At 41.3% G+C, this 16,920-nt stretch overlaps 2 protein-coding genes across 2 annotated transcripts in view; one reads left to right on the forward strand and one right to left on the reverse strand.

Moving 5' to 3' along the window:
* Positions 1–6,907, reverse strand: part of LOC110175732 (B-cell lymphoma/leukemia 11A-like) — a 31,520-nt gene extending 24,613 nt beyond the window's left edge. Inside the window, exons 1-2 of the mRNA XM_055158007.1 lie at positions 6,512–6,907; positions 4,286–4,675 (exon numbers count right to left, since the gene is read on the reverse strand). Of these exons, the coding sequence (XP_055013982.1) occupies positions 4,286–4,675; positions 6,512–6,566 (445 nt within the window). The 5' untranslated portion in view covers positions 6,567–6,907. The remainder of the gene's footprint in view (positions 1–4,285; positions 4,676–6,511) is intronic.
* On the forward strand, positions 5,119–16,672 carry cep170ab (centrosomal protein 170Ab). Its single transcript, XM_055158006.1, has 20 exons — positions 5,119–5,298; positions 8,023–8,140; positions 9,349–9,491; positions 9,557–9,646; positions 9,734–9,812; positions 9,954–10,012; positions 10,114–10,282; positions 10,354–10,494; positions 10,686–11,129; positions 11,203–11,573; positions 11,759–11,887; positions 11,960–12,092; positions 12,187–13,635; positions 13,726–13,960; positions 14,082–14,190; positions 14,261–14,395; positions 14,640–14,728; positions 14,868–14,961; positions 15,461–15,512; positions 15,649–16,672. The coding sequence occupies exons 3-20, from the start codon at positions 9,387–9,389 to the stop codon at positions 15,885–15,887; spliced, it is 4,122 nt and encodes a 1,373-aa protein (XP_055013981.1). The 5' UTR covers positions 5,119–5,298; positions 8,023–8,140; positions 9,349–9,386; the 3' UTR covers positions 15,888–16,672.
* Positions 16,673–16,920: the final 248 nt, after the last annotated feature.

Raw genomic sequence — 16,920 nt, forward strand, 5'->3', positions numbered from 1 at the left:
GCATACAAAGAGCAGGTGTGTCTGTGTACTCTTGTGGGTAGGGTTAAGTGGGCGGTCGCTGCTTATGAGTGTGTTGTGTGTTGTGTGTGCGTGTGTTTTGTGTGCATACTTGGACTAGCCTCCACCTGAATGGCCCGAGGCGGTGGTACCAGGGCTGTTAGAAGACAAACAGAGACACAGGAAGCACAAGCAGGAGCCCTGAGGACAGCTCACACACACTGCTGCATAACTGCCTTTAAGTACACACTAGCTGTCAGAGGCATAGACAGGAGAAAAGACTGGACCAGGAGATCAGTGTCAGACAAGCCTGCAGTGCAGAGCCAAAACAAAAAAATTAAAATGGAGCAATTACAGTGAAGATAGGAAGTCAAATGCAAAAATGTTTTTAAAGAAAAGTTGTGCTAAATATTTTAAACAACTAAAATAGAGGGAAGATTTCTCATATTAACTTCAAAGGTGGCCAAAACAAATTACATCTTTTCGTATTCGTATATATCCTTTACCAGATTTCCTTTCAAAGACAACACTCCATTTATCTAAGATAAAACAACAGGTCTTGTACCTCCTTACTTGTAGAAATAAACCAACTGATTTGGCATATATTTTATATCTATGACTGGGCAATGGTCTAACCTTTCTTTTTATAAATATTGCAAAGATGTATGACTCTCTACCAATTCCCATGTCTACTGCGAGTTAAGGTATAAACACGTCAAGCTTCTTGAGCCCACTTTTCTTCCTGTTGCTAAAAGCCAGACATAACCCTCCACCTCACTATAACTTCTGCTTCCTAAATCCACAAAATCTCACTTTAGGGCTCAAATACTTCATACCTGCTTACACACAAAAACACATCCACGTTCAGAATGTGTTTCCCTCTAGGCCAGGTGCTCTGTGCCAAGTCTGGCCTGGCATGGTCCACAGAGGGGTGTCCTGAGGCAAGGCCTGCCAAGTCAAAGAGTCTTTCATGTTCAGCCTGTAAGCTCAGGGTAGTAAAGCTTTAACAAACAGCGCGATACATACACACTGCTCTGTAGAAAACGCACACACCATGGCTATAAAGTGTTTAAGTGCTCCAAACCGCACTTCACATATTCACATATAGTTCAATGATGTAAACAGTGAATTCCCGAATGCAGCCAGGGCCATTACTGCTCAATTCAACAAAAAAGAAAAGCTTGATCAATCCCTTTAGACAGCTGACTTTTGTGGATGTTTATTTGGCTTCTGAAAAAGTAAAATTTTCTTTATAAAAATACATTCACACATCACTCACTAAAAAGCAGTGCAGCTAGCCAAAAATAGACTGATCTTATCATACTCTCAACTGTAGGATCAAATTAGAATCAATTACTACAGTGGACAATGGAGTGCTTATGTAGAAAATATTAGCCAGTGTCCAGTAATTGCAATAGCCAGCATCTGTGCCTTTTCAGTATCAATTAAAGTGATCACACAAACAAAAGGCACCCACCACACGAGAACTTGTGCTGTGGCCCATATGCCTGAACTAACCCTGGCAATAGAAAAAAACAATATCGCTACCACAGAACCTCAACCCCCTCCACTCATAGACTGCCACACACTGCCCAGCCCCCCAGATCTGCTTAGCCCGACACATATCCACCGTGTATACACTTATGAAAGCACGGCAGAGGGAGGGAGAGAGGTTCGGAGAAAGGTGGCACGGTGCCAATAAGGAGCCTGCTAAATACCTTTGTCTTCACTATAAACATGGACGAACAGGGGAGGCAAGCCACTACAAGAAGACTAAAGGAAATATTCTTCCAGTGCTCAAGTGTTGCAAAGAAAAACAAGGAAAGGTGGTTAACATAATGAACTCAATATTGATCGGGAGCCCAGGTTACACACTAAAGGCAGGAGTGGGAGATTGTGGTCGATTTGAGCGACTACAGTAGTCTCATTAATTCTTAGCAAAAAAGAGATGTAAATGCTTATACTTAGGCAGTAACACAATATGGTAGTCAAAATACCAAAATTGTACAACTTTTGATCACTTGCAAAAAAAAAACAACAACTAAATGATAAAATGCACATAAAAAAATACAGCTATTTTTCTCTTAACAACTTCTGATATGAGTATACATTTAATATAAGTTTATGCTCTTAAGTAAATCACTTTAAGCGTACATTGTGGTTTGTGTGAGAAACTGTCATCTGCTCTTTTTTTCTGGGCCATCCATAATCTGGAGACAAGCGCTGGTGTCCCTATGCATATCTTAAATTGTTTATCATGCAAATGATGGCACACAGGCTTCTCTGCCCTCTTGTAACGGCCCTCGGCTCCAGACTGCAGCCCCTAGCCCCAGCTGCAGCCACAAGGCTAGCAGACGCAAGGATAGATTATCTTCACATTTAACCAACCCTCACAAAAAATATACTGAAATATCAAATATAAAAGAATGCATATGTTAAGTGAATGCTGTTCTTTTTATATAATGCAAAAATTTGGGCAGCAAGGTTAATCACAATCAAATCAAAATTGCAATTTGAATAGATGCAATTATCAGATTGCAAAGACTGCATTTTTTAAAGAGCCATAATTTCCTCCACAAACACCTAAATATCCTGTCTTATTCTACATAAAAACTGCTAACTCTATAGTTTAGATCTGCATAAGCGTGTTCTGAAAAGTGATTATTGTGTTAGTTTGTCAGTTCATATTTCAGTCTTTTTGTCAGTTGTCTGAAAAAAATTAAATTAAGTTACTTTTCCCAAAACTTCACCCAAACAGAAATATGAGTGGTTTTAGGACTATTTTGGAAAAGTTATATGTAGTAGCTATGTTGAAATGTGATAAAAAAAAAACTGGCAATTTAATTATTTAAATATGTTTTAGACAAGCACACACAGTTATGAAGTGGAATAAAAACTGATGTATTTACTCAAGTCTTTGTCAAAATGAAAACTTAATGAAAAATGCTTTGGAACAGATTGGGAGCCTAAATCATTGCTGCTCATTTAGTTTATTGATATGAATTGTGTGTTAGCTGATTCTGCAATAATGATAAATGTGTAATACAAGTAGCATCCCTAATGTGTATTAAGATGCATGTTGTCAGTGTCATCCTTGTACGGAGCGGGTGAGAGAACATGGCAGCAAACATATGGGCACTGGGGTGGCGTCCTGGCACCGCTACTCTCCATCCATCAATCTTGGCATAGAAAAAAAGAAAGTGGTGGTGGGGGTGGTAATAGCTTTTTTTGAATTTGACTGATTTGATCTATGTTGTAGCTGCATCTTATTTCTCCATAGCCTTCTAATCCTATACGATATTCATTTATTCATAAGAAAAATATGTGGTTGAACAACATCTAGAAACATAGTCTAGAAAGCAGTCTATAAATAATGGTCTTCTTACAATGCTGCTGACCTTATGATATCATGTGAACTACTGATGATCTAAATGAGCTTCTTCAAACATCTGACAAGGCCGAAAGGCAAAACCAATGTGTGTGTGAGGTCCAAACAGTGTAAAATGAACTCATGAAAAGTGGTCATTCTGTAACAGGACATAAGCAAAGCGCAGGGTTTGCCATCTTTAAAATGCCTGACGAATACAGTACAGAAGAGCATATTATTCTCACACTCAGCTGGAAATTGCCTCAAATGAAATCAGAACGACCCGAACAATAACAGCTATTTGCCACATGATATTGGCTCCAGCTAGAATTAATAAACACTAAAATGGTGCTTTGTAAATCCGGTCATAAGGGAAGCGAGCTTGTTTGCGCTACAGTGTCATTAAGCCCCAGTGGACGGCCGACAAGCACAGCAGCTCTTTACCAAGACCTTAATTACTCAAATCAAAGAAAAACACTGACAATTAGTGACTCCACAAATAAACGGCGCTTTCTTGACAGCTTGGCGTAATTACATTCTTTTCAATCTCTTTTTAATTTTAGCATCGGAGTGAGTGTTTGCAGGCACATATTTGTGGGAGCTGGAGATATGACAGAGTAATAAGCCAGGGAGGGATAGAGATAGGGCCCTCACTACCACATGAGAGAGACTGTCGAGGCCACAGGATCGGAGCACATCTGTAAGGCAGCACCGAAACCAGCTATTTCGTTGCTCCTCTCTCATAATCTCTCTTTGTTTGTCTTTTTCCATGTCTGCAAATGTTTCCTTTTCTCACAATCATTTTCAAGGAGGCTATTCTTCATGTGGTTAAGTATGGCTAGTTCTAAATGTACAATGTATTATCAAACACTTTATGTGAAAGTTACTACCACTAAAGCTGGGTTTCTTTTTATTGTTTACCTGTTATATTTTCTTGCTTGGGGATTATTCCTGGCAATGGTGCGGATAAACATTCCTCATCGTGTGGTGACACTTGTACGGCCACCTCCACGGGATGGCATGGCCTCCTGGGGTGCAGCTGTGTCCGAGAGTGGGACGAGGACGTGGACATGGGCGAGGCGAGGGGGGAGGAGGGCGGCCTGTCCAGTGGTTTGTCTGCACACAGGCTCCCGTGGCACTGGCGTCTCTTATGCTCAATGAACAACAGGATGTCTGACAGGGGGAAGCGAGAGTGACACTGGCCGCATGTGAGCAGGTCCTGGTCCCCTTTGAGAGGTCCACCCTGAGCCACTCCGAGCCTCGAGGAGTCCTGCGAGTCTTCATCTGGTGGGACGCCTGATAGCGGTTCAGCTATGTGCATGAAAACAAAGCAGAAGTGAGAAAGACCTTGTGGAATAATGTGTCAGTCAAATATAGCAAAAAGGAAATAAGGTCAAACATTGTAAAAGTGTATAAAAACTTTTAGCAGACTTCGATAAGGACTAACACAATGAGCTCGCAGGCAGCAGTCAAACGATTAAGTTGCTTGACCCTCTTTATTGTGCTGCCAATCTAGCTTTTTTAATGAACCTAACACCTCTGAGAATCAAAAAATAGATTCTAATTTGAGTTCAAGATGATTGGACCCCATTTCGTTAAAAGTGCTGGGATCTTATGAACCAAGGTTAGACATTGAGGGGTTGGATGTAGAGTAGGTCCCTGAAGTACGCAGGAGGAGAGAGGAGAGGGAGTCTTTAGAGGAGGAATCTAGCTCTGGTGTAAACGGTATTGAACAGCCGACTGGGATGCGGAGATAAGATGTGATGTATTCCCGTAGTCAGTTGGAGCTTTCATTCAGTACTAGGTCAGATGTGAAGTTTAGTGAGGGGTGTGCCACAGAGACCCTTTTCAGCAGCTTTAAAGATGAAGGAATTTGGTCCTATTTTACACCTACTTATCGCAAACTAGCTCTGACTCAGAAGCAGTGCCTAAACGTAAGTTACGTGGAAAACATTTCTTCGCAGCAATCAGACTAACACATAAATAATGTTAAACTATACTTTGAGTTTTTTGTAGTAACTGTTATTAAATAATCTGGATGGATCAAGCACTGAATTAATTGGACAGCTATTTGTTCTTACACATTTACTCCCAGTAGTTTAATGACTGAGCTGTGTTTTAATTATTAACAAAAAAGTTACGATTATATATGAAATGCACTGACTCATACTTATATATATATGAAATTATGAACTTTTCATATAGGCCTATTTCAAGTCCAAATAAACTCCCATTTTAAACGTCATTATGAAGACTTTAATATACAATTATTGTTTGTTCTAAAACGCTCCTGTCTATGCTTGTTCTATCAGCATCTATGGATCAAGTTCAAGTTCATAAGTGTCCTATATAGAGTGTAATCACAGTGCGCCCCCTACTGACTACACTCGATTTGACGTGTGCACTACTACACATGTAGATACAAGCAGAGCACAAATGGCAGAAACAGCGGCGGCATTAGGAGTGAACCAAGAACAACACAGTAACACACAAATAAACAAAAAAAAAAATAACAGGCTAGTGAGTAACTGAATTATAACTTTGGCAAAACACTCACTCCACGTGCGTTCTCCAAACACAAACAGTTTGGAGTAATTTAGGATAATTTGCAAACGTGTAAAACCAAAGGATTTCTGTTCGTTCTGACAACAAAACAGCGACTACTGCACCATCTCTATAATTTTGTTGATCAAATAAACCATCAGTGCTTTATCCGAGTAAATTAAACGGTGAAACTAAATAGTAGGCTCTAGGAGCTCTGTTGTTGACACATAAAAACACTTGGTGTCTAAATCCTATAAAGCATATTTGATTAATGTAAGGGTATAACAGGAAAGGAGAAGAGAGCAGCCTATAGGTTACCTTACTCAAGTGTAAAGTTTAAGAGCAGCTATAGCGTGCATATAGGCAAAGGTCTCTGGCCAGAAAGAGAGTAGTAGTCTCTATGCCAATTAATGGAAAAAGAACCTTGAAGGGTGCCTTTTTCAAAACATACAATTTGATGTCCTCCTTTACAGAAATCTTTCTCTGTAACCGTTTGGTGTAGTAATAGAGCTAACAGAAGTTATAAAGTTGCCCGCTCACGAGGAGAGAAGAGATAGTAGCAGCGCTGGTTGTGAGCAGCAGAATTCATGTGTGTCCACTTACGCGAAAACTCCCGTGTGCTCAAGTGCTGGGGTTTGCCTTGCTTGCGGCGAGACATGTTTGTATAGCGCTGGCTTTTGAGCTAAGTTCACATTGGGAAATCCGTTCCTACAAGGTAAGACTCCAAGTGAAATATCTTCATTGATGCGGGTGACATCCAAAAGGTGTTGAAAAAGAGAAAGGGGAAACCAAGGAAGTGTGGATCAGGCAGCGGGTAAGGCGCGCGTCTCTGTCCGTGCGGAGCTCGTCATGACTTTTTCGCAAAGAGGGAGAGAGTGATGAGGGGGTATATGGCAAAACCCCCCTCAAAGAGCTGCAAGTTCAAGTGCGGACGTGACGTTCTTGCGAACTTGAACGACAGCAGACTGACGGACTGAGACACAGAAAACATGGGCAGGGCGAGAGCGGCCAGTGGGAGGGGGACGAGCCGCAATAAAAGCCAATGGACACTCATTATGGACTACCTATGGAAGGCAGAGGGGAAAAACAGTACAGAGACCCCGAAGACACCAATGGACAGAGGGGAGCAGGAGGCGGGGCCAAGGGAGAGAGAGAGACAGAAGGAGACTGGAGGAGAGAAAGGGAGAGAGAGACCAAGAATACCCCACCAGCATGCTTCATTCATGCAGTGCCATTGTTATGCATACCATACTCATATTAAGCAATCATCTCCTGCTTTCGCTATAATAACACAAACACCATTTACGCTACTACAAGATTTAGGAAACAACGTCCAAGTTATAGCTGAAGTCAGTAAATGGAGAAACACTGAGTAGACTATCTGCGGGATGCACGTTTATTTATATGAAGTTTTGAAGCACTTGTAATTTGTCTCGGCATCACTTGCCCAACGCAAACAAATAGAAACTAATATAAGACATTTCGTAATTTAAAAGCTTTTCCCAGCGATAATAACTTTGTTCCAACAATTTAAAATGGTTTAAATTAATTTTGTTTCCTACAGTTAACCCATTGCCTCACTTTGCCAGTCTTCAGATTATTTAATCAATACGGTAGCGCCATCTAGTTGTTATATTGAGTACAAGTCTAAAAGCCTTATTAATGACGTGGTATCTGTCACACCATTAAAGTAAAAATGTATATTGGCCTGTGGTCTTTTCATAAGGTTTGAGTAAAACAGCTGTCTATAAGTAATTAACCATTTATAAAACAAACGGCCTTTTATATCTTTTTATACAATCCTCAAATCGCAAATAACTCAAAAAGTGACGTCACTGAAACCTACGAATAAGACAGCAAAAACAGTAGCGTGATTAGTTATGTAGACTACCAAAATGCACAGGTAACAAATTGCACAAAAATTATTCGGGCAGATTATTATTATAAAAATAAACATAAAAGCGCAAAGTGATCAAGGGAGAAATATGCTTTAGGCATTACTATCTTGATAAAATCTCTTTGTTTATCGTAAATAATACGTGTAATAATGTAACAATGCACCTATCTATACGGCTCTATTACATAATAACAGTATGTTCGTTTTCCTTCATAAGCCCACAGCGCCATCATGAGGCCAAGATGCATCAATGAGGAGAAGGGCTGGGCATCGCGCTACATGAGCAGAAGACAAACCCTCCACATTTCGGATGCTGAGAATCCGTTTAGCGTTTGGTGAGTCGTGCTTAAAAGCTATTTCAGTTTTCAGTCAGACGTGTGAAAGAAATATGTAGGCCTTGTTTATGGGGAGTGATGGAGATGCAGAAGGAAGCAGGAGATGCTTCGCCTGCCAGGCAAGCGCTACTTAGCCTACCATAACGAGAGCGAGGCTTGGATTTTGGATTCTGTAAGCCTCCATTCGTCAAATTTTAGTCTGTTACAAGCTTATGTGTAGGTTCATAAAGTAGCTTCATTTACTGTAGGACAATATCACGCGTCACAAGACCACAGGAGCATCAGAAGCGCTTATATATCTCTCATTTTACATAAAATCACAGGCAATCCTTAATAAATATTGGTAATTTTATCACCAGTTCTATTGATTTGAAGTATTGTCATGTTTTATTACATTCTTGATAACCGTTTATTGGAGACAAGGCCTAACCATTCTAATTTTCTCCCCATGATTGGCCCGATGCAATACAGTCCACTGCGCCTCGCACGATTCATGGGCTGTCATTGGTCCACGAGTGGTCCCAAGTGAAAGACCCGTGTTAGGTCACCCGTAAACAGAAAATGTAGGCCAATTAGAATAGGGAAGGGTTAACCACTTCTGAATCCAAAAGGGAGGACGAAGTGCCTGGTCAAATGAACATAATCTAACACAGGAAGCACAGTATAACCAAGCGTGCGTTAAAACCAAGCGGCTATAGCTGCACCAGAGCGTGAGTCAGCAAGGCCCAGCTACATACTGCTGTGTGTCTGCTTCTGGTGATGGAGAACAGGCTGTTGTTTCTCTCAAAGAAGCTCTTGTATGGGGCTTGTTTGCTTGATAATTCTGAAAACTGCATGGGAATCATATGAGCATACTAACAAGGCGATGGATTATCATAAGAGACACATGCTTTTGCTCTCTTTGTGTCCTTAGCCCTATAAACAACTATGCTGTGTGCCTTTTTGTGTTTTATGTTGTGAGTGGTGTGTGTAAAAGTGCCTCCAGACCATACAATCAAATTACTATGGTAACTGAATTTGATTAATGTGACAAAACTATTATTGGTGAATATATACAGTATATATATTTTCTTATCAGTCCCTCTTGGGGTTAGGAAATAGTAAAACAGCAGTAGTTCATGTGACTCTATCAGATGTTTAAGTTTTGTGTTTGGAGCAATGCAGTGGACTGATTCCATTGCAGTACTGAAGTCGCTGTCCATTTATAGCAGGATGCGCTTAGGACGAAAGGTGATCTGAGGCAGAGATGAGTCTGACTTCTTGGTTCCTGGTGAGCGGAGGGGGGACGCGGCATCGTTTACCCAGAGAGATGATATTCGTGGGGCGAGATGACTGCGAACTTATGTTGCAGGTAAAAGAAATATTTTACTCTTTGAATTATTATGGTGGATTATACATTATTTTTGTGTGCTTTAGTCACGCAGTGTGGACAAACAGCATGCCGTCATCAACTACGAGCCTAATTCAGATGAGCATAAAGTGAAAGATTTGGGCAGCTTGAATGGGGTGAGAAAAACGAATATTTTCCTACATTAGTAATTTAGCTGTACAAATTGCTTTATGAAAAAAATAATTTGTCTCTTTATTTTTCAGACTTTTGTCAATGATGTCAGAATACAGGAGCAAATCTACGTGACCTTAAAAATTGACGACAAATTGCGATTTGGATATGATATCCTTTCAATATACTGTTGTGTTCTTTCTGTCAGTGGTACACACTATAAATAGGATAGAAAGTAAATTTCACCAAAATAGCTCTTAATGTGTATTGCACTTGGCCTTGTACATCAATTTTGACATTAACCTGCCTCACATACCAACCTGTTCACTGTGGTCCGAGGAGAACTGCTGATTCCTGAGGAGGCTCTGAAGGTACAGCTGATAGCCGGCGTTTCTTTGTGCAGTGTTTTTGACATGTGTGATTAGAGTCATATTATAAGATAATTAAATACTGTTTTTGATCCTCTTGTCAGCATGAGAAGTTGAGCAGCCAATTACAGCTTGGCCAAAAGAGGCTATCAGATGTGCAAGTACCGCAAGTCCCAAAGTCTGAAGTTAAGGCAACAGAGGTGGCATCAGCACCAGTGTGTGAAGGGGCAACAGCAAGGACCCCTGAGGTCAACAAAATCGAAGACAAAACAGGTGAATATAGATAAACTATTATGATGTACTATAATATGTCCACTGAAAACATGTCCATTTAAATGCTTTAGCAGGGGAGATAGCAGTGCTGCATAGGGGCACCCCCCTCTATGGGCAACCTGCTTGGTGGGGAGATGGAGACTCTGATGAGCAACACTCTGCTCGTTCAGAGGAGAAGAACTCAGACAGGAAACGGGACAAGGCTGAAACAGGTCTACACTTATAGAAACTTTACTTAGATTTGTGAAATCACTTGTGAAAGTACTTAATTATGCAGGATGTAAGTCTGGAAAGATTGCAACATTTGCATCAAGAAAAAAATCACTGGATGTGTTTTTATGGTTTAAGATAAATATTGTTTATTGTAATATTGTAATTGTTTTCTGTTTGTCTGTTGTTACAGACCCCAGGAAAAGCACAGACAACAAAAAATCTGGCCAGCCTACAACATCTAGCCAGGATCCTAGTTATTTTAAGATTCCTACAAAAGATTCAGCTACAGATAGTAAATCAGTGAGTGAGACACCAGGTCAAAATACAGAAGCCAGTACAGAACCAATGCTTGGCCACGCCTCCTTCACCATCGAGTTTGATCCTGGAGCAACCGGTAAAGTAACAGTTAAAGACAGAGTGGCAAAAGGAGGACAAGATACCAAAGCACGCCCCAAAAGACCTGTCGGAGAGGACCTCAGTCCGCTGCAGACCGCCATGGTGGCAGCTGAAGTCAAAGTTGCAGACTGGCTGGCTCAAAATGAACTGCCATTGGCTCTCAAAGAAACTGCTGCTGCAGAGGAGGATGGAGAAAGTGCAAAGAGTGATGTCCCTGTACATTTGAGGAGTATTCAAGGTCTATGTTTGTGATATTTATATAAATATGGACTTCAGCTGAGTTGAAATTAATGTTATTTTTTTCTGTTCAGGCAGTAAACATGAAGATGGCACACAGAGTGACACTGAGAATGCTCTTGGAGAACAGCGCAGGGCCGTAGCACTAGAAGAGCGCTCGTGGGGGCTGTGGGGAGGACCGGGGCAGAAGTTTCGAGAAGGTCGGGCCAATGTACCAGAAGGGCTGTTTGCAGAGGAAGATAGCCCTGCACGACGCAGAAAAACTCCAAACTCTAAAGTTGTAAGTGGATTAGTGGAGAGGCGGCATGGCTCTGCACCCCACCAACAAAGTGGACGTGATGAGTGCAATCGCCCGGGGGATGACTTTAGTGACAGAGGGACCTATACCATTGAGATGGAAAATGGAACTCATGAAGAGGAAGAGGCTAGAAAAAGGACTTATAAGGTGTGATGATATATCTAGTTACAGCCAAATAAAGAAAAGAATATAACAAATTGCCCATGTAGTAATTAACATATAGTTAGGAATTGTTTGTTCAAGGTATCTTTGTTTAGCAAACCTCCATAATCACTGTACTTATATCTCAGTTAGCTTCGTTCTCAGACAAATATTGTTTTTTTTTGGCATAGGTGTTTGGTGCAGAAGAGCAAGAGACTGTGTGCCTGTCGAGATTAGGAAGCTCTGATCAGAGAGACCGCAGTAACGTTCAGCGGTCAGGTTCTGGGGAAAGGAGACAGACCGGCCACATGGAGCCAGAAGTGCATAAATCAACATTTATTCAGATTAAGCCACATTTAATATTATTGCATGTACTGACATTATACTTACAGGTTTTATCTGAGAATCTGATGGTTGGTGGGCCTCGCTGGGTCTCTCAGTGGGCTACTTTAGCTGCCACTCATGTTCGAACTGACCCTGAGGGATCAGGAGGAGACAGTCATGTAATAGTGTCAGAGGACGGAGGTACCCACAGTTATTACTTGTTTCTTTATTCCTAACTTGTACAAAGCTACCAACTGCAAAATACATGATACATTTTTTTGTTTGGTCATTCTAGCTGAAGTTTGTGAGTCAGGCCACTCATACACAGAGCGCAAAAGAAGGACTTTACCACAGCCACCTGTGGAGGACGTTGTCTTGGGAAGGCGGAGTCCGGGGTCTGGTGTTCGGATGGACATGGGAGAGAAACAGGACACTGAGCTCCAGGAAAAGGAGAGCCAGGAGGAGAAGACAGGCCGTGGTAAGGGTCGGAGCGGCCACAGTGCTGGAGGTATGGGCAGTCATGGAGGAAGTCCCTGTCGGTCTTCACCTGCAAAGTCCCAGGACAGTGGAAGTGGTAGATCAGGACAGACTGGTGTCCTGGCCAGGCTACCTCCACGTCCACTTAGCAGTGGTGAGAAAAGAATGGAGGAGTCACGGAGAAGGAAAAGGGAAGATGAGAAGGCAAAAGAGAATGGTGTGAAGCCATTATTAAGACAGGAGAGTTTCACAGTGGAAAGGCCCAGCTCTAGTGTTCCTATTGAACTCATACCACGCATTGACAGCTGCACAAGTACTAGAAATACTAAAGACACAAGCATTGACAATGACACACTGCAAAAAGACACTGAAGCTGTAGCAGCTTTTTTAGAAACTACTGTCTCAGACCAGGGAGACCCTCCAAGCCAGTCCATTGAGGGCTCCATGTCGCCAGAGTCAGACGTGGACACCACCAGCACCGTGAGTCAGGCTGAAGGAGCCAGAAGGGTGGTGCAGAAGAGGCGCGCTCTGGTGGGACAGGTGAAGGAGAAAACTGTAGTGTGTCCATCAGGCAAAGGCCCCACAGCCAATCGAGATACAGCAGAGAGGAGGAAGACCAGAACATCTGCTCCACAGCAATCCAGTCGCCCGTGGACCTCCTTAGATCTCACTGATGATGATGTCAACAGCAACTCACTTTTGTCTGACTCTCAGCCAATTTCCACTCAGGAGTCTCGAAGCTCCCACTCAAGAGCACCGCCTGGAGGCTCAGCTGTGGGAGCTAGCACCAAAATCTGTTCTAGTAGATCCAAAACTGCCCAGGGACCTTCTAATGCACCGAGTAAAACCAGCAGTGTCCCCAAGCCCCGACCCACCAGAGCATCACTGTTGAGACGTGCACGGCTGGGGGATTCCTCAGACACTGAACCAGCTGACATAGACCGAATGTCTGTGGCCTCAGAGGCGTCCACCACCAGCTCCACATCCCGAACAGGAATGGCAAAGAGAGGGATGTCCAGGATAGAGGCCTTGGCCCAGCCAAGGAGACCCAGGGTGGCGTCCCCATCTGCTCAGAGTGACTCTGAGGCAACTGTCACCAAAAACAGACTCGGAGCCCGCAGTGCTGCTGGAGACTATGCATTAAGACAGGGATTAAGGGTAGCCAATGTAACACAAGTGTCTGGACCACGAGCTAGAGCAAACAGTGCTTCTAAGCTACCAGACAAAACTAAAGGCACTCCTTCATATGGACAAGTCACACCATCGTGTAAGCTTTACTAACCTGTTTTGTGAATTGCTAACATGGAAGTATCAGACAACAATTACATCTTTGCAATTTGCTCTTTTTTGTCATTAGCTGGCACCCGGTGGCGGCGAATCCCAGCAGAATATGCATCAACATCAGAGGATGAATATGGCTCAAATCGGCACTTTTCCAGAAAGGGACAGACGCAACCTGTTACTTCAACACGAGTGGCCCAGCTCAGTGGGTCAGCTCCTCCCACTCCAGGCCTGTCTGCTCAAAAGCAGCAGTCCAGAGAGCAGGATGAGTATATGAGAGACTGGACAGCTCACAGTGAGGAAATAGCTAGGTACATGCAAAATGTGATTTTTTTTTTTGTTTGTTTGTTTGTTTTTTTGTTTGATTGTTTTTTAATCATTTAACTAAACAATCATCCAAAGAGCTGGTATTGACTTTACTTTTTTTGCCAGAATTAGCCAGGATTTGGCCAAAGATCTGGCAATGCTAGCCAGAGAGATCCACGATGTGGCAGGAGAGATTGACTCAGTCAGCCCTGCAGCCACTGACCCAGGGGCTAGAGTAAGTTAAACACAATGATACTGTGAAATGAATCATTAATAATTACATAATGTGTGATATTTGGCTCTAGCTGGATGAGCGCGTATTTGAGGACTCTGTAGACCCCAAAGGTGCACAGGCAGAGTCTAATGGTCGTTCTGTGGAGCTCAGGCCTAAAGGGGGCAGCTCACGCTCCATCCGCCGCCAAACATGGAACAGGGAAGACGTGAGTATCTGCGTTGTTGTGTCGGTCACGGGGGGGTGCTTTATTACAGCATTGTGACTGTTTGTATGGCAATTTGATTCAATTCAAAATTCAATAATTTAATCAGATATCTCTGAACATTAACCAAAATAGGTAATGTGGGTTCAATTAGTTTAATATTTGATAAAAAGACCAACTTCACAATCACTTATAGTAAATTTGGCCTATATGACAATTTATTCTCCATTTTTCTTTATGTCTTTAGGCAATACTAGATAGCTTAATGCTGACATCAGTCACACAACTATCTACCAGAATACGCCAGTGTGTGGACAAGACAACTTGCAAAATCAGGTAGGTCGTTTGGTGGCTTTGTAACTGTGTATGTCTGTGTATTGTTTGTTATGACTCGAAATTTATAATTCATTACATTAATGTTTTTTTTTTAAATGTAATTTCCCTTTATCTATTTTTTCACCAATGTGGTGTCAAGGATTCTCTTCAAAGACAAAGAACGGAAATGGGATGAGATTGAAAGCAAACTACAAGATGAGCATGACTCTTTACTGCTCAAGAGCTCCAATAAGGTATTGAACTTTATTTATTTTTACTTTAAATTATGCATTTCCTTTACTATGACACATTTTAACACTTTTGTCTCCCAAAGAAGTTTCAGTTTCTCTGGGAGACTTTTTATTGAAACAGCACACTCACTGACATTAAAAGTTAAAGGTCTCTAGCAGTCTTGGTAATCAAGATACTTGTCATTTAAATTAATGTTTCCATTTCATATTACAATAAAGGAAATATATGGAATAATACATACAAAATCTTACTTATTATGATAATAGCACAAATAAGATGTCCCTTTAAACAGCAAAGTAGTAAATTTGGTTTCTTATTCAGTCTGGCCTGAAATAACCTCAGAGGAGATATGTCTGTAGACGACACAGTCCTAGGCCTCATAAAGCATTTGTGAGGCACAGTGGCCCTGGTCCAGCGCCCTCTACAGTAACACAGAGGAGCTTTCATTCACTAAATCATGTCCTCCGCTAGGCTTCACTTTTATTTATGTTCTTTTTACAGGAGATTTCAAACGTCATTCAAGACCTAAAGAGAGTTGAGAGGCAGTTACTTGGTATGAAAATTAACCAGCCAATCAAATTAAGAAGTCTGTGCTGTAATATTAATAGTTATTATAATAATAATTGCATTAGTTTTATACAGTCCTTTTCCTCTTTATACTTTATTATTTTTTTGTTTCATGTTTGCAGTCATTGATATGATGGTAGACCCAGATGGCACACTGGATGCCTTGACCAGTCTGGGATTGCCAAGTCCCATGTGTGAGCCGAAGAGCAGTTCTGACATTCTACAGGGGGCAGTGGAGAGTCAAAAAGAGACACTTACCTCCAGCACACGTTCAGGAGGTGAACTTCATGGGCCCTCCGGTCACGTAGAGGCAGTTGAGCAGGACTCTGGGTTTCAAGCTGGTTCTGAGTCCTTTACCTGAAATCAGAAATTGTTAGTTATTTGAAGCTGGAACTTGTGAGCGAAGAAGAGTAATGGTGGAAAAACTATTGGCAACTGGGCCTTTTTTTTAAATTTGTCATAGTAAAGTCTTTGGATAACTGAAATTGCACATTTCTGTGTATTTTTGGTGTATGAAAAAGCAGACCTGTAATACAACATAAACCTTTGTTTAGTAAAAGCACATTATTACTTATTTACTTCATTAATTGTTCTCAGCAATCATACTATTCTCCTGCCAGTATATTTGATCTTGTATGTCAAAATAACTTCCTTAGACATGACAGACATCAAATAAAAAAGTGCAACGGTGTTTAAGTAAACAGGAAACTGTCTATATCTTGATAATAAGCAAATTATTACTTATATGTAGCTCCTTAATTCTTCCAAACATGTTCTGTCACAAGTGCCCAATATCAAACAGTCCTTAAGAAACACGTGATGCACAGTGTGTGTGGCCATAGGCTAAGTGTTTTATTAGAACATTTATGACGATTACTAACAATAATTTCCATGACCAATTCTTCATACTTTGTGAATACACTGACCAAATGACTAACAGGGTTGGGTAAATGTGGGGTTGCAGCACCACATCATGAGGCAGTTACTAGCCTCTCTGCCTCTAGATCTTTAGTATTTATTCTTTTAAAGCAAATCAAGGAAGTTTTCCCGTGTCTTGCCTCATACCAATGTTTACATATGAATGTAACCCAGTTTTCCTCTGCATTTTAGCCAAAATATCTTTAATAAAGAAATGCTCTTTTGTTTAGCAGCCACTGTGTGTATTTATACCTGTTTTTTTTGGGGTTTTTTTAAGATTTGTTTGTTGTTTATTTATTTGCACAATATTTAGTTTAATGTTGATCTTGCAATACTGTGTATTGTATGTTTCCTTTTGAATAAAAGTGCATGACTATAATTATGTGCTTTTCGAATAAGATACAGATCCTTTCTAAGATGCATATTGGACTGAACAGAGTGCTCTGCCTCTGTATCCTGTGAGGCCTCAGTTCTAT

The sequence above is a fragment of the Boleophthalmus pectinirostris genome, unplaced genomic scaffold (assembly GCF_026225935.1).
Source record: "Boleophthalmus pectinirostris isolate CB_2022bp ecotype Guang Dong unplaced genomic scaffold, ASM2622593v1 HiC_scaffold_22, whole genome shotgun sequence".
In the NCBI taxonomy this organism is placed as follows: Eukaryota; Metazoa; Chordata; class Actinopteri; order Gobiiformes; family Gobiidae; genus Boleophthalmus; species Boleophthalmus pectinirostris.

Excerpts from the sequence above, each read along its gene's own strand:
- cep170ab (XM_055158006.1), top strand. The coding sequence starts at position 9,387 with ATGAGTCTGACTTCTTGGTTCCTGGTGAGCGGAGGGGGGACGCGGCAT. Across the intron at positions 12,093-12,186 it reads AATAGTGTCAGAGGACGGAG|CTGAAGTTTGTGAGTCAGGC; the intron begins GTACCCACAGTT and ends TGGTCATTCTAG. Across the intron at positions 14,962-15,460 it reads TGCTCAAGAGCTCCAATAAG|GAGATTTCAAACGTCATTCA; the intron begins GTATTGAACTTT and ends TTCTTTTTACAG.